Source organism: Alternaria hordeiaustralica, assembly GCF_023758085.1.
Source record: "Alternaria hordeiaustralica strain BMP 2776 chromosome Unknown scaffold_2, whole genome shotgun sequence".
Lineage (NCBI taxonomy): Eukaryota > Fungi > Ascomycota > Dothideomycetes > Pleosporales > Pleosporaceae > Alternaria > Alternaria hordeiaustralica.
Genome location: NW_026056774.1, coordinates 1,796,516 through 1,818,042, shown reverse-complemented (window position 1 = coordinate 1,818,042; position 21,527 = coordinate 1,796,516). Strand labels below are relative to the sequence as shown.

Genomic DNA, 21,527 nt, shown 5'->3' with positions numbered 1-21,527 from the left:
CTAGATATGGGGAGAAGGGGAGGCTAAAGGCAGATGTGTGTCTAGAGGTTGCGCTATTGGCGGCTTGTGGATATGAAGTCAGGAGGATTAAGGATGTGATGGTTCGGCTTGCGAAGGCAGGGGAACTAATAGGGCATGGGACGGTGTCTAAGATGTGAAGACGATGGTTTTGAAGATGAAGAATATACTTTATCATTCTTGGTATTAACTAACACTCTCACACCAATCAGCCAAGTAGCTCTTCTCTTGAGATTGATATCGGCGGTCCTACCACTGTGTGTCACCCAGATACACGTTCTCATAACTCTTTCCACGTCCTCATATCGTCTGACTGGGTGTCGCAGGTTCCTCGGCGTTGTGATGAGGTCGTGGTTGGCTTGGCTTGTCGATTCGTCGCTAATTCTGAATTCTACACGTTTACCAATCATCTTTGTCGGATTCGTCGTCTGTAAACACGTCAGCATACTGCTAATCCAGCGAGATGAATTGAACTTACCACTGTGACTAACTTTTGACTTCCTTGCCGCAAGAGCACTAGCCAGTGCTCCAGCCAAGCCAGCATCTCCAGGTGTAGCTGCACCACTGGCTCCTCCAGAAGCTCCTCCAGCAGGTTCCGCGCCAGGAACTGCCGCTGCACTGCGGTCCTTTTTCTCTGTATCTGAAACCTTCTTCAATCTCGCTCCTCCTCGAATATCCGCTAGCAAGCCGTCTCGCCCTGGCGCTGGTTTGGGCAGAGGCGCACCGCCGCTCGGTGGGGGCGGTGGGCCAGGTGGAGGTGGTGCTACAGCGCTTCGTGAAGGCATTGGCGGCGGCGGAGGAGGCACGGAGCCAGGAGGCATTGGCGGTGGCGGCGGTGCGCCTGTGCTTGGCATAGGGGGTGGAGGAGGCGCTGAGCTGTTGGGCATCGGTGGAGGAGGAGGAATCGATCGTCCTGGCATCGGTGGCGGTGTCGGGGCTACATTGCTTGTTGGGGGTAGAGGCGGTGGGACTGGTGCCGCGCTCGAAGGGGGTGCTGGTGTAGGTCGAGATGAAGATGGCGGTAGCGGAGGAGGCGGTGGTATGTTGTGGACAGGCGGCGGTGTCGGGGCTGCCGATGTCTTCGGTGGGAGTGGAGGAGGTGCGGATGGCGTGTCTCTCGCGGGAGGCGGTGGAGGAACTGGCCCTCGGCTTGGGGGTGGTGGAGGTGGGCCGGAGGGTACGCGATTGCCTGTGAAGGGCGGAGGTACACCGAACTTGCCTCCCACTGGCCTCTCTTCGTCGGGTACGGGTGTCTTGGGCGGGCGCGGCGGCGGTGGAGGACCTGGGTTGGCTGCGTTGGACGAGGCTCGCGATCTGCCTGGTGGTGCCGGGGGTAGATTGGCGAACTTTCCTGCTTCCGCAAGTGGTGGAGGCGCCCTGAAGACTGGTTTGGGTGGCCCTGGAGACGGTGAAGCTTCGCGCGGTGGTGATGGCGGCGCAGGGCTTCCCGAAGAGTTGCGATTGAGGGCTGCGTCTGTCCTCGTTCTTCGCGCTGGCGGAGGCGCGGGCGGAGGTCCTCGCTTGGAGCCACCTGTGTTCTGAGGGCTGAGAGATGCGGCCATGGGAGGCGCGCTCGGTGGAGGAGGCGGAGGCGCTCTGGATTTGCGCTGGTTATTCTCATCCTTGAGCTTCTCCTCTTGCTTCCGCTGCTCGATGTATAGCTTGATGAAATCGGCGTTTTCTTCGATCTGGTCCTCGGTGATACCCATTGCCAGCAGTTCCTTCAACAGCGGCTGCCATGATGGGTCGGTAGTGTCGATGGCGGAGTTTCGAGCGCTTGTGGCATTGGAGTGGGTGCTCTGCACAGGCGATGTGACGCTGACGGGTGGAATAATAGACGCTGGCGGCGGGCCGGGTGAGGAAGAATGGCGGTCACGTCCGGTGAGCCTTCCCAGCAGGCCGTGGCCATGGCCGCCGCCCTTTCCGTTGGCTGCGGGCGCGCTGGTGCCTGCGGATGCGCTGAAGGGTTTGTTCTTGGTGTTCTTGTGGGCGTTCTTTTCGCGGTCGTCGAGCTTCTTCTTGAAGGTCTTGGCCTCCTTCTCATCGGCAAAAGACAGGCCGGCGAGACAGTCCTCGAGCTCAAAGGTGTGGAAGAAGACGCGGTCCTGGTTGTACGAGAAGGTGTCGTAGATCTCCTGGTCCCAGATGACACCGCGACTTTGGGGCTGCATCCGTCAGTCGTGCATTCTGTGCTGCGGCGTCCCTCGCACCTACCGATATGTCCACCATCTTGAGCCAGAAGGTGTTGCCGACCAGGTCGTTGGCCAGCACGACGGCGCCCTGCAGGCCCGTGTAGGTCCATCGGTGCCGGTCCGGGTAGGCGATGTACAACTTGGCGACAGCGACGGTGTGGATCTTGTTGGCCGACTTGGGCACGGTGCGCTTGACCGTCTGCTTGTCCTCGTCGGAGAGAATCGAAGGCATTGCGGCGTGCTTCGCGACCTCGAGCGCGGAATTGGAGGAGGTTTGGGCGTGCTCGAGTGCTCAGCCGTTGGGATTGGGCTTGGGCGTGGCTGGTGGGGCGTGCTCCTCACTCCACTGTTAGGCAGCACATGGGAAGAATCGCAGTCGCTTGGTAAGCCAGTCGAGGCTGCATACGGATGGCGAGGTGAATGATGCGGTGCCGCGTGGAGATTGCCACGGTGTTGGTAAGAAGAATGGCGGTGCTGGTGAAGGGGAGACGTCACTTGCGGCTAACCACCCGACTGGGCGGACAAGGGAGAAACCCATCCAACGCTTTCTGCCCCGTCACGTTTGCCGACCCACAGCAACCTCATCCGTAATCCATGGATCCATACAACGGCTTCAAATCATCACGAGATTCCACTTTCACTCTGCTCTTGGAAAATGCAACATTGACACAAAATTCCCGCCATTGCACTCGCTGAAGGCATCGCGACTTTCTCACGCGACACTGCGTCCGCGAGGCCAGTGCGGGACCAGTACCCTGTCAAGATGACGACTTCTCAAGCTCCTTTATGCCTCAGCTTCATGCATACATTCGTATGAGAAGACATGCACGCACCCAGAGTTCATGGCCTCTAGCGTCAATTGTCTTTGTAATACTCGGATCCAGCGCCGCTGACGCCGACTTTCCGACTACAAGGCCTCCAGCGAACGATGACACCTTGACGGCTTGGCATCATCCCGGTTGATTCAGGCAACAACACCGGCGACATGGAAAATTGTAGATTGCAACACCATATCTATATCTTTACTTGACGTATTCGCAGTCATGGACGATTTGTTTGATGGCTACATTGTGTTGGACGGCATAGGCGACTTCCTTGGGGACAGTGTTCCTGCCAACGATCCCAAAGCACCTGACGATGTTCCGCAAACGATACACCACGCAGGAGTATCGAAGCAACCCATACGACCAAAAGAAAACAGTGTGAACGGATCTGACCAATCGTACGATTCTCACGCGATGCACAGAACTATACCTAACTCACATCTAGCAGCACCACCGCCTCTAGCGGCGACACACCCGCGCTGACAGGGTTACGACAGCGACGCGGACACACTAAGAGTCGTCTGGGCTGCATCCCGTGCAAGCGACGCAAGATCAAGGTACCGCATCCGTTTTCCGGTGCCTCGTATACCGCTAAACTATGTTAGTGTCCAGAGACATGGCCTTCATGCGCGAACTGCGACAAGCGTGGACGTAAGTGTAGCGTCGTGAACTAAGATCAACGTCTCACCAACTATTCCAGTGGTTTGTAGATACCCCGATGTATTCAAGCATGCACGGCGTGACTGCATCGAATCAGTAGTGGCAAGTCCTCGTCAAGTTGTCAAGCTTTCCGATACGCCTACTATCTACAGCTCAGAAGATATGCAGCTGTTTCATCACTATCTCGTCTCAGCCCATCCTTGGATTCCACACGACTGGGAAGAGCTTTGGGTTAAAGATGTCCCAGCAGCGTGCCACAAAGTGAGTGCAGCCTCAGGTTTATATGCAAGAGACCTAACATCACTGACCACTCAGTACCCGTATCTCATGGACGCTATGCTAGCTCTTGCTGGATCTCATCTTGCCGTTCAGGTTGAAAATCCACAGACTGCCCTGGCGGTGCAACATCGACAAAAAGCCATCGTTGGCCTCGAGGACGCCTTCGCTAATTGGCCCCCGACGGCTGAGGAATCGTATATCATGTTAGCAACCTCTTACCTGCTGTGCTTCCAGTCAAGCTACATAAGTGACGGCTTTCTCGAACACTTTTTATCTTTGCGGGGATGCTCATTCCTCTCTCAGCTTATCATAGACGAGGGTTTCAGCAGCCCTTTCTCCACACAGAAAGGCTTGAGCATGATAGCCATGGACACAGCATTTACCAAATGTCCTGAAGTCGACCAGGAACTTTTGCAACAGGCTCTACTGTCTTTGAAAGCCCTTTCTAGTGCAATGACCGGAACTGGTGTACATCCCATCGAGAAGGCCATTGTCGGCCAGCTCGCCGAAACACTTCGACTCCTGCTGCATTCAGACCTGGAAAAAGAAACTGATGAACTTCCAAAACGTCGTGACTCGATGTTGGATCTCTTCCCGTTCGCCAACCCGATCTTACCACAAGGATTCGGGCTCGCATTTGACAGCATCGACTGGGAAAACGTTACGGATCCACTCCCTGGCGCTCCGTACCCCGTTCGGTCTTTTGCAGCTATGATGGTCATCCTCACGATCTTCTCAACCTGGCCACATGAAGCACTCATGCGCATGTTTGACCGCACAAATCAGCTTGGCAACGTCATCATGGCCCACTTTTGCGCCGTGCGATTCGTCTTGTCCTCACTAGCTGCACCAAAAATGGCCTTGAAAACCCCTACAAGGGCGACTGTTCAGTGGAATGCCTTGATCATAGCTGCTGTAGACGATGACAAAAGTGGAGAATGGACGGAATATGTGGAATGGCCAAGAAAGATATTACGATGTATGGAGGCTTGTTGTGAGAGACACAAAGGCTTTACCATGGAAGACGTGCGCAGCATGCTGTTGAACGATCCTGGAGCATTCAAAGAAGGAAGAGCACGTAGATACTGACGATCGAACCATGATGGCTTGAACATCAACTGCGCATACACCATTCTTCTTAGTCTGCTTTCTTACACGTCAGCTCTGTGTATATTAGGAGAGATATTCACCCACCTCTTATTTCCCACGTTCACCCAAGTTCATCAGTGAAACTCTCGATCCGTGCAGTACCCTGCAGGCGCCTCTACAATACGCCTACCTCTCACAACACGCGTACTATAAATATGGGTCGATCGCGAAGGAATCGCATAAGATCGTTTGCTCAAGTGAAGGAGGGACTACGCGGTCGGTGCTCGTTGGCTAGCCCGCGCCATCACTCTCACCCCCCTCAACAGCGATCGGGAAGTACTCCCACTCTCATTCTCCTGCGTAAAACGAAAGACCCCAACGGCTACCGGAAACAACAACACCCACTACCGTCGCCATGCTGGAAGCTCTTGTGATGGCTATCTTGAGGTTTCTGGCTCGCATCCTACTACGATGCATCAACTTCTGGACTTTCATCACCAATCTACCTGCGAGATGTACACGCCTTGTGTTAGCCCTCCTTAATTTCGAACCAATCGCCTGGCTCGGTTCGGCTATAGCGCTTGCCCTATTCATGATGGTTCGCACAGGTTACCGGACGATTCTGGAAACCGCGAAGCTACTCGCCCTCAGAGAGGAGCTTGAGGCTGAGCTCGAGCGTCATGTCGCGCTCAGAACAATCAGATGTGCGTATCTTTTCACTTATATTGGACAAGTAACTGACGTTACACAGTCAATCGGGTGCGCGCGGGTACTTACGACGAGGGAACTGTCGTGCAGGGTATCCACATCATTGCAGCGGACAAGTGGGATATGGTTATCTGCGGAATGGAAATTGCAGGTGGACGTCGGGATGGGCATTATTGGGCTCGCGTACGTGGAGCGGATGAGTGGATCAAATTCGGAAGCCAGCTCGTCATCAACGGCAATGATGTTACTGAAGAGGTGGTGAAGTCAGGTGGGCACGTGGATCTCCAATGGGCAGAGACAGAGACACCACCAGAGTACAGACAAGACGCAGAGAGCATCGGGATATAGCGAGGGTTCTACCCGTACACAGGACATTTGACGACTACCCAGTCGTGAGCCCAATCCTATTCAAACAAACCGGTTCTACAAGCCTGGCCTTATCATCACATTTACACCTACACCCCAGCTCTTTCCTCCCATCCCCATCGCTGTCCTCGTACCTCGGTATCTTGATCCCCTTCGCCTTCTCATGTTCTGTACTCGCAAAAGTACAAACCTGCAAACCATCGTGTATATACCCCCAATCACTAAAATGATGCAGTTCCTGGGGCTGCAGTAACATGGCTGCAGCCAGCGAATGCACAGGCGCATCACCCCACCTCTCATAGTAAAATCCGCCGTCACGATCTAGATAATCGAAGACGGCTCGATACGCATCTCCACGGAAGAAATCCATATCTGCAATCTCGAAATTCGACCAAAAGTGACACATATTCCACAGATCACCGCGCTCATCCCTATTGCGCAGCGCAGCCAGCATGCGACGAAAGGGCCACGGCATCCAGCTTGCGTCGATCATGGCAGTCCAGAGCGTGGAGGTGGGGAGGCGGTATTCGTTCTTGTAGAGGGAGAGTTTGCGGAAGAGGGAGGGGACGGTTTGGCCGCGCTCCCAGAGGGCGGTTGTGTAGCCGTAGCGTTTCTTGTGACGGGCCATTTCGACAAAGGGGTCGTAGGTTATGGCGCAGGTGAAGGAGATGCTGGGTTCGACGCGCCAGTAGTATTTGTAGGGGAGGAGGGCGGGGTGGTCGTAGAAGAAGCTGTGGGGTTGTTGTCAGCGTTGTGCGCTACGTTTGTGAGAGGCTTGGAGTGGACCATGCGACGTACCCAGATTGAAAGCGGCACATATGGTGGTAGCTCTCTAGTCCCCCGTATTGTATACCCCGGTTCTTCATATCCTGCATGCTCTCCTTCGCACGGTCTTGGTCGATCCATTCGGGGTACCCCCACATCTCCTTGGGTATGACTTCGAACTTGACGTCTGCGCCTTCCCCTACTGCTTTGCCCACTTTCCGCTTGAAGTCCTCAGTCCATTCCTCGTCATTTAGGAAAACCCACGGATACCCAAAGTTGTCGTTGAACTGCTCCTGCACGCTTCGCACGCTCGAGACTGCGCCCTTGACTTCCGAGTTGCGCGCGAGCATCATGAACACGGCAGATTCGCGCGCGGTCGTATTCAGGACGGGGTGCTGACATCCTGTGTAGAAGGGCGCATCGAGGGGCGGCGACGGGCGGGGGACATCGTATTTGTGTACGTGGACGTATGCTTCGACGAGCAACAAAGAAGCGATAGCCAAGATCAACTTCCAGTGCGACTGCGCTGTGCGCAATAGTGAGCGTAGCGGATGGCTCCCTGGTCGCGTAAGAAGTTTGGGCATAGCGACGAACCCATAATGTTTAACAGGAAGTCGAGAGAGGACACCGTGCGAAAACGCGACGAGACTGCCCAGCCCATTCCTTCTTCACGGGTGGCTGCAGGATAGCCATCATAGTTGCTGCGCCCGTCCCCTAAGGCCAGATACGGCTTAATTGTCCGCCTGAACAGGGCCGTTCTAGCCGTTTGATTGATGCATCCCCGGACCCCATGGGCGTTAGCAATTGACGGTCAGAGGAACAAACACACGCTTGGATCTGCCCTTTTACTAGGGCGGGACGAGCATGATAGGGGCATATGGATATCAATGAATGATGTAAATTAGATGTCTGGCACAAAGTCCAGGTGCTGCTCAGTGTGGTACGGTGATGGCAGTACCAACTTAACAGCCAAGGGACCTCGGAAGTAGATGCATGGCTGCCTAGCCATGTCAGGTTAGCCCAGGGCTGTCAGGGAGCCTAAACTCGAAAGAGACATGCATGTGTTTATGTGCAAACGGCGATTGAGACAGCTTTCTTGAATATGTGTGATTGATTACGATGCTCTAGAATGGTATGGGGATAGTGCGGCCTTCTGGGCTTGCGAAGTGCTGTAGCTGCTTGCGACTATGCTTTGCCTTGTGCGACCACATCTATAGGAACATGTCGGAGATCAATGTCTACGGCAACACGGACATTGAGCTGTAGAATGGATGCATTGAAGGTTCGTTTGGTCACTGCATTCGTAAAGCAACATCTTTGTGCCCTCTGAAAGAACGTAAACTACCTAGGTACCTAGGTAGTAGGCAATTCGACACGCAATGGAAACGGGCAACGCGAGTTCAAGAGCGGAGACTCATCAACATCACCCAGCAAGAAGAGCTTGATAGTTCACCGATCGGTGCGATATTCGTTTTAATCACCAAGAAAAGAAGAATACGAAGCAGGTGTTGCAAATTACTCAAAGGGGCAAAGCATACATACGGAAGCTGAACAGGGTATCGGGTCGTGCAACAGCGATCCACAATGACGTACAACAGGCGGTGGTTCGCAGCAATACGCAACAATCCAAAAGAAGCAGTCCAAAGTGTCACAAACGACACGAGAAGGGTACGGCATCCGAAGCAAACTGAGACATGCGCAAAACGAGACGTGGGTATTCCCAAAAGCAAAGGATCCTGCAAAACGCAACCAAAACGCCGTGAGCCGTGGGGCTTTTCAATCTCTCAGGTATCCCCCAGTGTTTTCCATGCCGCGAGGCTTTCCAGTCTTAGTAGGTATAGTGTGGGTATCCGTGGGGACGAGGTATGTCTGTTCGTAGCGGTAAAGGAGTGTAGGTAGCTTGGTGGGTGTAAGGTAGCTTGTGGTACTGGGAGGTGCCGGTCCAGCGTACTGGAATGCGTTCATATCCGGCGGTCCAGACGGTCGACGCGCGACTTGAAGCCCTTGACAATCTCTCCAATGCGACGGACTTTGTCGAATTCTACTTGGAGCTCGTCGATTTCGCGGAGAATGGCACGGAAGCGGGCGATTTCAGCGTCGGCCATTTGCATGGCGTTGCCGGCGCGGTCGTACTGTATTTGGGTTGCTGTTTGTGTCTGCTGGGTGAGCTGGCCATTGTCAGTACTACACCAGAAACAATCGACCCCGTGTGAAGCTATGAACATGACAACTCACATACTGCCAGCGCTGCTGGATGGAGTACATCAGACGGTCAAAGTGGGCGCTGAGCGCCTGCAAACTAGAAGGATCCAGGAGGAGACGGCCTTGGCTGGAGGCGTGAGAGGCAGCGCGCGAGGAATTGGAGCCTTGCTGCGAGGCGGCAATTTGCTGCTGGAGATATCTGCTCTCGCTCGAGTTGAGGCCCAGGTCAGACACTGGGATGGCGGACATGTGCACATAATTATCTTAAGAACATGGTCGATCGGGAAGTCTGCGCCCTGGCTTCCGCGTGTGTGACGGCTGGAGAGGATGCGGGCGGAGCAATTGTTACTAGTGGGCTACGACTGCTGGGAAACGTTACAGCAGGCCTGCGTGGAGGAGGAAGGGGAAATATGCACGCTGATGTGGTTTGGGATCAAAGGGCGAGTGAGATGCGCCAAGCGGCCAGTCCGGCTCTCAAACCCTCTCACCAAAAAGCAAAGGCCTGCGAACGCCCATCTATCCCACACCCTCATCTCCTCTTAGCCGGCTGCAGCCCTATGTACTGCCGTCCCCATGCGCCCGTACGCAGCCGCCCTGAGCTGTCGCCCAAGCTGCACATGCTGATATCCGCGACGCAGCGCGTATCGCACTGGGCGAGCAGGCGGTCAGCGCATTCACCCACTGCGACATGCTGCTGAACCACGACTGCTTGCTTTTGCGCCCGTACGACCATAGCGCTGTGCCGCACTCGAACTTGTCACGCCCATTAAAGCGCGGGATAGTGTCTCCGCACCCACACCCTCTCCACAATCAGCGACAAGGATGCATTGATTGTGCCGCGAGGTTCATGGGTGAATGTTGACCCCACCAGCTCGCATCAGGAGGGGTAGGGTACTCCTGGCAGGCCGTGGGCGAACCAGATGCAGAAGGTGACAATGCTATGAGAGCGTGACGACCATGTGCCGCTGGAGGAGCACTCCAAGTATCAAGCCTCCATGTTCCTACTGCCCGTGGTATGGCACGCGGTGCTTCGCCATGGCGTTGGTGGATGTCGTCTTGCCGAGGCTGAATGCATGCCAGGCAATACTAGCACAATGTCTCCTGAACGCGTACATTCCGTGTCAGATTTTATGCAAACTCTCTGGAGTCAATGTAGCAAACTTAATTCTTCGTTGAGGCAGAGTAAGCTGATCTTTGGATTATTCTAGACTCGAACCCAACATATGCACTGTAAAAGTACTGTTTGTATCATCTAAGACAGATAGTTGTAGCACTCGAAGAAACTACGTAACATACAACACAGCTCTTTCGTGGCTGCATTGCCTGTTAGGAGGATTCTTCGACTGCTACAACCACTAATCAAGATGTTATTCGATAGTCTCTAGCTGCGACAGACACTAACACCGTCGATCATCGTACAGATACAGAGGTATAAAAAGAAAACAAAGAAAGGGGGTATATACACCAAGCCGTCCAAACGCTATGCACAAATGAAGGTAAAGAAAAGTACACCCACGCCTTACAAGGCGTAGTTCTCGGCGTGGAGGAAAATCTCATCGCGCCCACTGTCACTCCACACACTCCTCTGCAGTTGCGCAATCGTCTCACTCACACTAACGCGCATGGTGGGGGGTCCGCAAACGAACACACACGTTCTGCGCCCAAAGTTCTTGCTCAGTCCCTTGAGCAGATATGGTATATCCGGGCGTCCGTACTCGGTGCTCCAGCCATCCTTCTTCTTGACGGCCGCAGGTAGAAATGCGAAGCGCATGAGATTCTTTTGAAACTCAGTGGGCGTCGACGGGAAACCGAAGTCGAAACCCTGCCCGCCTTCGGTAGGGTTGTGGGAGATGTCCGGATTAATCGCGCCGGAACCCGAAGAGACGGCTTGACTGATGTCAAGGGACAGGTTGCGTTCCTGACGTCGGGCAGCAAGGCCGCGTGGCGCAGGCGCTATAAGATCGGGGTTCGAGCTATGTGCTGATTCGGCAGAGTTTCGCCCGCTGTTGTAACTTGGACGTGGTGGTGCGAGGTGGCCCCGATTGATGGGGACCATGTGCGCTTGTGGAAGCGCTGTGATGCTGTCTTCGTTCTCGCGACGCAGTTCAGACTCCTTCTCTGGGTCCCCCTGCGCTTCGTCGCGGATAAGAGCCGAGTGTCGCTTTGAGGAAATACCGGAAACACCGGAAAGGCGGTGGTCGGCGATGTTCTGGAAAGCATCATTGACCTTGTCGTGGAAGAACATCGAGACAGGACGGGTAGGCGTCTTTGCGCTGACAAGTCCGCCGTGTGGGTTGCGCTTCGCGGCGGTGATGTAGAATTGACATTCTACCGTCTCAGGAGGCGCATACTCGCGGCAGATGCGTAGTTCTTCTTTGAACCACTCCATGGTTTCGGGACGCTTGAGGGCCCAGATCACATGGATCTTTCGGGTAACAGCTTTGCCATCGCGCATCTTCTTGATAAGAGACAGCAACTGCGAGACAATGGCAGTGATACCGCTGCCTCCAGCAATGAGTACGACGTCATCAAACGCCTCAATACGCCTCTGCATGCCTCCATACGGACCATCGACAAAGGCACGGTATGTGTGCCATGGGCCGTGATCGAGAGCGTTGTTAAGGACCTTCCTCGTAAAGCCGCCGAATGGGCGGAAGACGAGGACCATGTCCCGGTAGCCCTCGCCGTACTCTGAAGGGAAGTCCTCGCTGCATAGTGAAGCGATGGTGAAGGGGTGGTTTTCGAAGACCGAGATTCCAGGCATGCGGAGATAGACGTACTGTCCAGGTCTCCACCGCATCTTGGTTGGGATGGTGATCTTGATGGCGTTTTCGGGCATGAGCGTTACGGCGGCCTCATCGCCAATGAGCCAGGATAGCTGGCCTGGGCGAGTCCAGTTCAGATAGAACAGGCGCATGAAGTAGGAGAGGAGCCAGATTCCCAGGGTAGACAGTAAGTAGTGCCATGACGTTAGGTAATTGTTGCAATGCCAGAACATCATTCCGAGGAAGACAATGGCAACGGGTACGTGCAGAGCCACGAACAGCTCGTACATTCGGTGGCGGAGAGGCGCAATAGAATGCGTACATAGGAAGCACAGTGGCACGAGTGCTGCAATACCTGAGAATTGTCAGTACTTGATCCGTTATTGGAGAGGGTGGTCGTACCAGTTCCGTAAATGTACATCCCGCTCTGTTGCTGGAGCAGCTGCTGGAACGCTTTCTGCGCGCCCTTCTCCCAGACGGGCGTGACATAGAAGGGGACAGTATGCAAGATGCTCAGCAACAGGCAGATGTACGCCGCCCATCTGTGCAACACATTCAATCGCTCATGGCTAATGCCAGTGATCATCGAGATGAGATTTGCCTTGGTTGCAAGCGCAACAATCCATGGCATCAGTGCCACGGCCATCATGCCTGAGCGAACGGCCAATGGAGGCGAACCATAAGCGATACTGTCCCAGAACAGCGGCTGCGGAAGGGTGCAGTATAGAACTCCAAGGATCAGAGCTAAGAACACTATCACGACGATAGCCAAAGATGGGAACACGATTGGCCTCCATCCCTTCTTGACCCTGATCTGTGGGATTGGCCGGTAGAAGATGAACCGGAAGAACGCCACCAGGTTGTTGATCGGCCCGACAGAAGAAACGCTGGATTGTTGTTTTGGCGCGCTGGGTAGCGGGCCTTCGCGAGGAAAGAACTTCATGGTGGACTTGTCAGTATCAAGTACCGACATTTCGTAATCTGTGTCGGGAGAGGATGTCGTCGAGGACTGTAATACCTCTTCTTGGTGTAGTGCTGTCCGGATCTTGTCCGTGAATAGATGATAGTATCGCATCAAGGCTGCGATGACAAGCAGAGGTATGCAAAAGTAGACATATGCGAGCGCATATTTACCACTTTTGTTCCACGGGTCCACGGTGTTGGCTTCTATGAGACCAGCTGGGCTTGTGCTGTTGAAAGGTATGTTCACACGTCGAAGCAATGCCGAGACAGACTCGACAATCTCTCTTTCTGTGTGCGACACTACCACGCCCAGCTGCTCCATGGCCACACCCGTCCGCTCCACGAGAGCTTCCCGAAGGACCGGCATATTCGCGTCGTTGGGTTTGTTTTCGCAACAATTGGCGTGGTGGTCGTGAAACACTTCTGCCAGCAGAAGCCGGAATACTGCGGAAATGCGTCCTAGACCAACGGATATTGATTTGGGGTAGCAGAGGCTTAATGAACATCCGGGGGTCCGTTCCTACATGGGTACCGAGATGTAGGATTTGCTGTGACAATGCGTGCAAGGTGCAGCGGAACCTGGATCCGGGGGTGTGTCCTACGGTGGCGCAGAGGTTCCCGTGTAGCAACGACTTATCCACCGCTTAATCCGACATACAATGCGATAAAGGCGATTAAAGATATTCGGTACAGTCGCAAACGGGTACGAATAAACAAAAAAAGATGTAACAGCGAAATGCTTATGTTCAGATACCGTGCGCGAGCAGCAGTCCGGTTCCTTAAGTTCCATGCGCAAGTGGAGTGCGGGTGACTCGCAAGGGTAAGAACCGTCGTATCGTGGCAGCAAATGGTAAATGATATTCAACCGCTCACCAGAACCCGCGCTATTGGGCCAAGGTGTGATAGCAAGTCAAACAGGGGTCCCTAAAAGAGAAATGACGGATCCAAAGCGCCGTCACATTCGCGGGCTGCAGCAATACACATTAAATTATCGGAGGGCTGCTATCGCCTCGCTGCGCACTGCGCATCATGCAGGATCAGCGCTGTGACTGGCGAGTGGCGGTCCGTTATGGAAGCGGACCGGCCTTGGTCATCCTTTTCGGGCGGGAGGCGCTCTCGGTTGCAGCGGACATCGCCATTCGATCTGTGCCCGTTTCTTACGTGCTGTTCATCTCCAGAACGTCCTGGAGGTGTTGCACTGCATCAACGTCCCAACCCCCTCCTTACCGAGTTTCCATCTGATGTGAGACAACTCGTCATCGTAGGGCCATAGCAAAACCCGCTCAACAACCTAGTGTCATAGCGTGTTAGTATAGGTACCAAGACGCACCTCGCAACCGTATCACAGACTTCAGGGTTCCCGCCCCTCGGTAGCTCAGTTCCATCTGGTGGACCTGAATGGGCTGGCCTTTCGTTCGCATGACCACAGATTGGGCGAATTGGGCGACTGAAGCCCCGAGGCCAGCAGCCCTGCTGGAGAGACTTGCAGCGAATGCATGGGAAAAAGCAGGCCGGTGGAGCGGGGTGCATTGGTGATGCGAAGCTTTGACTGGGTATCGATCGAGGTTTTAAGCGCTGACGATCCGGATCGAGGTTAGCGCAAAGTCAAGCTTTTGATAGGGAAGCCGCGCTCGGTCCTCGTTGGTTGGAACAATTCATCCGACACTTCACACCACGAAGGACACTACAGCACGAGCGTTGAAGCTCGGTAGATCGCTGGAAAAGCTCATGAAAAGAGTCGGTCAAGTCGGTCAAGGGTCTGATCGCACGGCGTGGGTCGGTCCACCCTTCTTCCCGTTCCATCTCTGGGCAGGAGTGGGTCCTCTCTATCGCGAAGTTCTGCCACGACTCGGTTCTGATCTCAGATTCGCCAAACGACAAGATGCGGTCACAGCCCGGCATCAGTAAGGTCCACCCTTCCTTGAAACGAGATTGTCACCGTGATACAGTCATACCTTCATACTCAGGCTCTTTCCCCTGCATGACCTTCAGAGCGCTCAAGCGGACCAGAGCAGACCAGTCGAATATCTCTGCTTGCAAACACACAAACACAGACTCCAGCATCTTGCAGCTTTTAGGCGCCCAAAGACCACCTTGCCGGCCTCCCCGCATGTTGACGTACATGGACGATGCGTAGCCGCCAGCCCTACAACCCTCAGCTTACCCAATGCGATCAGATTAGTGTGAGAACCGATAATCCAAATTGCCGGATCTTCAGGTACCGCTATGCTTCCAGATTGTCTACGCGCTCAACTACGTGCGGTGGGGTTGGTGGCTGCAACTCTAATCGAACGTGTCAAGTTGCCACGATGTAGCAAGCCCGACGTCTTGGGTGGCGTGCAGTCTGAGCGCTTGGATGATGTCGTGGGCGTCTCGATGGGCCTGTTGGCGCTTCAAGCGTCTTCGAGAAGTGTGGCGATGTAGATCTTGCTCGGTATATGTTGACGTGCAGCAGACAATGTGGGCTCAGCCGAACCGAGCGCGTGTATCTTCAGTTGAGTACAGTGTTATCTTGTCGAAGCACCCCAGTAAGATGATGTCAGTTAAACCCATGGAAGGGATTGAACTGCCAACATCCGGCAATGTCGGATGCTGTCGCACTGAATGTCCTATATGACTACGCACCGGGACGTGCTGCAAGTTTCAGCTTTGCCTCCCTTGGGCAACTCCAGCAATTCCCGAGCTGAGCATCATTGACTGTTCTGATTTAGAACTTGCGCCCCGCGTGCACATCGGTGTCGCTTGAGCGCGGCAATTTATCCTATCTTACATGCAGGACATGTTTCGAAACATCCGCCCAATCGCAAAGCTGCATCGGAGCGAGCGAACGTGGTCTAACGGCGCTGTGCATGCATACTCATATATTTCCACCCGCCTGGGTTCCTATCACGTATCACGATCTTCAGCAGCTGCTCGTGAATTCTCGACGGGTTTTTTCGCTTGTTCAGGCCACGTCGTGCTGTGTCACGACCATCATAGCGATCTAATTATGGCCGACGTCGTTTCTCAATGATACCCTGGAACAGGAGCATATGATTAGGGAATTCAAGGAGCCGAGGATACTCCTCAGCTTTGGAGTAAGGGTTGATGATGTGTCCTGTTCTGCATGTCTGGATGCGGCTGGGATTTTCAATGCGGCACAGCGAAGCCGAAATTTAGGATGAATATGGAACGCAGTGTGATCATTGTCGATAAGCTGACACTGGCATGAACATCGAACTTCTCTTGAGCTCTACAACTCGCTACAGTTACATCTCCGCATGCGTCGCAATGCCCCACTTCTCCAATAAGTTATGCCTATGCCAGTAGCTGCGGTACTGCTTTCCCCAGAAGAAGAATACAGGGGTCGTGATAATCATGGCTCCAGCCAGACCTGCAAAGGTATAAAACACAACCGCTGGCCCGTCGCTGGCCGCCCAGTCATTGACGAAGTATGAGAATGCATAGAACAAAAAGTTCTTGAACACCATGTTCATGATGAAGACTTCTGAGCTGATGTCGCGGAAGGAGTCCAAGACGTATGAAGACGCCGCGATGGCGGCTATGACGATGCCGAAAAGGTCCATACCGTGGAAGAAAGCTGTGAGATAGTATGATTTGCCTTCCTCTGCGTAAAAGCCGAAGAGGCACAAGCCAATGACGATTGTCACGGATGGAATCATGCCGAGTAGGCGATATTCCGGCTCGTACACACCCTTGTTCTTCTTCGCGCACCACTTGATCAGTGGGTCGAGTGTCGCACCAAGAAGAAGGGATCCCAGAAGACCGCCAAGGAATGGACCCAACGAAAGGTAACCCACGCCAGCTGCGCTGAGCAAGTATGGAGGAGCCATGAAGATCTGTGCCATGACGTACGATTGCGCGACAAAGAAAGCGGTGAGCCCTCCAGTCACTATGACCATCCAGAGCACAGCCAAGTTTGTGCAAACAGCAAAGGGGGCGATGACAAGTTGCAGAAGGTTATCGTTCGAGTAGGTTCCAGTGAAGATGGCCAGTTCCTGTACGAAGGTCTTCTTCGGGCGCATGGCAGGCGGTGAGCTAGTTGCTGTCTCGATCTGTACCATGTCGTCGCTTCCAGCTTTCTCGTCGTTTCCAGCATGTCTTTTCTCCACTGCGGCGAGATCGGCGAGATTATCATTGGATAGTTCGTCGATATCATACCGATGGTCGCGGTTGTAGTTGGTCTCCGGGACGAAGAAGAAGAGCAAGACTACTTCAAGGGCCGTGAAAGGAATGAGCATGTGGAACAGATACCGCCAACCGAGATTTGTTGCGATCGGCCCGACGATAATGGCAGAGAAGTTCGATGCGGCGCCCAAGATGAACTGGATGAGTGTCATGAATCCACCGCGCTGGTGGACAAAGAAGAGGTCACCGATCATGGCGACTACGAGAGACTCGAAAGCTGAGCTGTTAAACGTCAGCACATGGCACCCCATGAAAGCTTTTCTACGCACATAGAACCTCCTTGAATGATGCGCCCAGCTAAGAGGCCCTCATAGCTGTATGCAGCACTGCCTATCACAGTCCCAAGTAGGCCAAAGAGCGACGCTACCAGAAGCTGAGGGCGCTTTCCATACTTCCTGGACAAAGCACTGACGATGGGCCCAACACCTCCTGTCACTAGTAGCATGTACCCCGAGATGACTGTGATGTCGCCGACACTTTTTCCGAAGTCTGCCGCGATGACTACGAGTGCGGGCGACAGAAGAGGAGCCAGAACAGCGGCGTATAGCACTGAGCCATATGCGACGATGACCATGATGGTCATCTTCTTGGTGTACGACCAGTTCAAGGGATCATTGGGGTCTTCGGAGCTACGTGGTGTCAACTATGCTACGACTGGAATGCGCCGAACGATTCTTCGGCAGGCACACATACGGTTGAGGTATCAAGATGACGTCTGCATCTCTACCAGTGCCACGCTTCAACGTCGCAGCTGCTACTGTTCCTTCGGCAACAGGGAGAGTGTTCTGTTCCTCGCTGAGGACGACAGTCGCCGGCACATGGGCAAGGTGCTTGTCCTCGACGATACCGAGGAAACCCATCGCGACGGTTGTACCCGCACTATGCTATTGAAAATTTCCGAAAAAGTAAAAGAAGGATGAAGCGAAAAGCAATGGAAGGATTCCGAGGAACAATTCCAGGATGCGGCTGTCAACAACGTGGGAGCGCGCGCGTTATGAACGATCGGCATCCCCAAGTTTCGTCGACCTCCACGACCAGGGGTAGCGTGCGCCTTCTGGGGTTCAGTGTTCAAGATGTGGTCTCTGCGACCCCCGCACAACCCTCTCTCATCTGAAGCCCCACAGGGGCCGGCATTTCATAGGCTTTTGCTTGCCAATATTGGGGAATGCCTTGTCGACGAACGCACGTCTAGGCTGGCCTTGCATCTTATCTGGTCTATAGGACGCAGGGCCGAAAACGGTGCATGCACATGCATCTCAGATGCGTTTAGCCTGATTGTGTCGTCATACAGAAGTATTGGATATCATCAAAAGTGGGCGTTGGAGGGTAATGAAGACGCGAAACTGCACAAGAGATGCGCATTCTACAGGAAACTTTGGCCGTCGCGTCCTGCGAGGACGGGACGCAGCTGCCAATTTTGCGGAGAGCACGCTAGCTACCCCGCAGAGCCCCACAGCTGAGACTTAGCGCGTGAATTGCCTAGCCGTGCGTGTCCGAGCAGCGCCTCGCGAGTTTCGCAGTCTTGGTGGCGTCTTCTCCAACTCCTTTCTTTAGCTATCGAGATATCGCAACCCTCACGCTAATCTCGAGTTCCGCCGTTCCCACGGGGCGAATGTGGTCGACTGTACTTGGTGTTACGGCCGACACCCGCTGCGATTTTGTGCCGGCAGACTTTAAAGGTTTGGACGCCGAACCACGTCAGCGAGGTCCACCAAACCCACATGGGCTTGTTGGTTTGCCCTCGACATTTGCTGCCTGGCTCGGTTGCTTTCCCGCGAACAAGAACGAAGTAACAAGCGTTCGCAAAGAACGCTCGATCCTCAGCAAAGGTCCGCATCATGTCGCAAATCGGGCCATCATCTCTTCCTAGAACACTCTACTTGACTGCATGGCAATTGGTGCAGGATTCTTGAGACACATGTCCAACACGTGGCATGCGAGACGAGATGGAAGGTACAACTCGGAGCCGTGGTGCTAACAACACAGACGTACTGCAAGTGCTTTGCTACTCGTCCGCGTCGCGAAGAATGGTACATCCAATCGCGTGCGCGACAAATCTCATAGTAGCCGAATAGTATGCCAGCAGCAACACTTTCGCTGAGTCAGAGCGGCATGTACCATGGATCACTCTCGGCAGCGTCAAAACACAGGTACAAATGCTGAGCGTTTGAGTATTTCTGCAAGACATTGCTCTTACCTCCTTGTCTCTCCCCTCATACTCATATCCCGCCCAACTGACTCGGAAATCATGGACTCACCACCCTACACTCCCGGTTCCGCAGAAGAATCTGCACCAGACAATATATGGAAAGCCCAACGCCTATACCAGTTCCTCCTCGAGAACATAGCTTTTGCGTATGGAGTAAGCCAGGAAGCACTTCTCGATGCACTTGCTTCAGAACATCGGCTGTATCTACCACTCAGCGGGAAAGTGAGGCCTGTCATAATATCTCCGACAACGGAACAAGAACGCAAGGAGTACCTGCCTCTCTGCAAACTCATACGGGCCTCCCGAAGACACGTTCGACTCGGCCAGTACAGCTTAAATACAGACTCGGACTATCACATCTTATACCAACAACTCGTCCTTCCCTGCCAGGCCTTGGAACTGTGTTCATCGTACGTCGGCTCATGGATTGCAGACTACAACGATCATCAATTCAACCCTACGAAACGTCTCGCAACTTACCTTTACGATGACTGCGCGCGTATACGAGTATTCGGCCATACATTGCCATTTCCGGTCGTGTGGTACTCTGCAATTTTGCAGACGAAGCTCACTGCTGACGACGTCTTCGTCGAAGACTTCCCGCCGAATGAAAGGACTCAGTTGCTTCTGGGCTCCGCCATAGCACGCTTTGGAGGCAAGCACTTTCGCTACCGAAGACTTCGACCTCAGAGGAGGATATTACATTCTAAGCTGGGAATGGAAGAACTTCTCAGACTTGTCCTGAGGTACGACGATGCGAGGCATGGGGTGGGTTGGTTGAAGTAACATCACGAGCGACGTGGTAGCTCAGCCAGGGAGTCAGACAATGTGCTTGTACCCAATGTTGCGCAATTAACAAGGATGGTCTGCGCAATCATGCGGAACAAACCAGAAGAATAGCGATGGTATAAGCGGCCATTCTTCGACCCGAGGGGAGGCACTGGCTTAGCTCGATTCTGACCCAATGTCTCGAATGTGGCGGACCCCTACTCCTAGCCCCGTGAGGTCTTCTACGCCACCAAATACTACGACTCCAACACCAGTCTCGATACTACCTCCAATACAACATACATACGTCCTTCTCCGCTCCTCAATACAAGAATACGTCTGCTGTCATGGAAGTCTAGTCACCATAGCCTCAGAACCGGAAGCACTCCACGTAACACCATCCTATCACGTAGCTTGTCAACTACTCCAGCTGCATAAAAGGGATACGACGGATTTTCGCAATGACTATGCATATTGTCGAATCACCTACATGTACTCTCCTCTACCCTCTTCCGAAGTCGAAGGTTGCGACATCACCCTTGTGAGCCGGTTCACGGACGCGCCAAAAACGATTGTACGCTTTCGAATCCAAAGGGTAGAAGTAGTGCATGAAGTGGACGCCTTTGGGCGCAGAGTATAGCGCAGACACTCGGAATCCCACACGAAAGACGCGCACGAGCTTCGTATAGACTCTTTCGGGCGAGCGATGTTGGCAAGGAACTTAGTAGATGGTCTGCTGACGGTGGTGCGTGAGGGAAGTGGCTGTGCGTAGATAGTGCAAGCATGTATGTGTCAATGCCAGTTCTATGATTGCGTTAGAGTTGCCAGACGCCTACAAAGTCGCTGTTCAGTGCGTTTCAACATTTTAAACGAATGTGTATTCCGGGGCTGACTTTGCGCGTGAAACCCTGGACATGATTTGATTGTCTAGATCACGAATGGATGTGGTAGCGACTCATCTCGGTGATGCGCTCATTGATCTCTTGGCTCTGAACAAAGCTACCCGAGATATCATCGTTAAGACGATAACGGAGGCGGGCGTCAGAATGGAGTTCAGACAGCCGGGGTGAGTTACAAGCATGAAGCATATGCCCACGTTGTACGTATCAGTACATCCGCGAGTACTATTCGCCACGCCGTCGTCGACTATAATTTCATGGAAGATGCAAGAGATGTCATATGTGAGCCAAGAGAACACGGTCAAGAGCTCTAGCACAAAGGGCCTATAAATGTGAACCTGGAAGAATTGTTTGGTTGGACTTCTGTGATGGTCAGTTTGGAAGGAAGCATTTGGGAAAGAGATGGGCTTACATTGGGCACAAGATGAACTATGCTACCACATATCAAGGTGCCGGACTATAGGCTCGCGTTTCTCGTTGCTTCTAGATCTCTGGATTGCTATCCAGTCACTCTACAAGGAAGCTCGTGTTTCGTTGAGAGGGCGCCTAACATGGGATGCCCTGGAGGTACTCGGTGTGTTGTGTGTTAGCAGACGTTAATTTTGACCACATCGAATACCTCCCGGGTGAGT

The 21,527-nt window shown here is 53.6% G+C and overlaps 5 protein-coding genes across 5 annotated transcripts; all 5 read right to left on the bottom strand.

Moving 5' to 3' along the window:
* Positions 1-417: 417 nt before the first annotated feature.
* J4E84_002066 (uncharacterized protein) lies at positions 418-2,442 on the bottom strand (the record flags this gene model as incomplete). The annotated part of the gene is made up of 3 exons (XM_049384695.1): positions 418-446; positions 497-2,183; positions 2,233-2,442. The coding sequence occupies 3 exons, from the start codon at positions 2,440-2,442 to the stop codon at positions 418-420; spliced, it is 1,926 nt and encodes a 641-aa protein (XP_049248051.1).
* Positions 2,443-6,354: 3,912 nt separating this feature from the next.
* On the bottom strand, positions 6,355-7,485 carry J4E84_002065 (uncharacterized protein; the record flags this gene model as incomplete). Its single annotated transcript, XM_049384694.1, has 3 exons — positions 6,355-6,357; positions 6,414-6,867; positions 6,935-7,485. 3 exons carry the CDS (start codon positions 7,483-7,485, stop codon positions 6,355-6,357), a joined length of 1,008 nt encoding a protein of 335 aa, XP_049248050.1.
* Positions 7,486-8,862: 1,377 nt separating this feature from the next.
* J4E84_002064 (uncharacterized protein) lies at positions 8,863-9,352 on the bottom strand (the record flags this gene model as incomplete). Its single annotated transcript, XM_049384693.1, has 2 exons — positions 8,863-9,069; positions 9,137-9,352. 2 exons carry the CDS (start codon positions 9,350-9,352, stop codon positions 8,863-8,865), a joined length of 423 nt encoding a protein of 140 aa, XP_049248049.1.
* Positions 9,353-10,622: 1,270 nt separating this feature from the next.
* J4E84_002063 (uncharacterized protein) lies at positions 10,623-13,198 on the bottom strand (the record flags this gene model as incomplete). Its single annotated transcript, XM_049384692.1, has 2 exons — positions 10,623-12,223; positions 12,271-13,198. The coding sequence occupies 2 exons, from the start codon at positions 13,196-13,198 to the stop codon at positions 10,623-10,625; spliced, it is 2,529 nt and encodes an 842-aa protein (XP_049248048.1).
* Positions 13,199-16,079: 2,881 nt separating this feature from the next.
* Positions 16,080-17,879, bottom strand: J4E84_002062 (uncharacterized protein; the record flags this gene model as incomplete). The annotated part of the gene is made up of 3 exons (XM_049384691.1): positions 16,080-17,241; positions 17,289-17,648; positions 17,713-17,879. 3 exons carry the CDS (start codon positions 17,877-17,879, stop codon positions 16,080-16,082), a joined length of 1,689 nt encoding a protein of 562 aa, XP_049248047.1.
* Between the last annotated feature and the right edge of the window lie 3,648 nt (positions 17,880-21,527).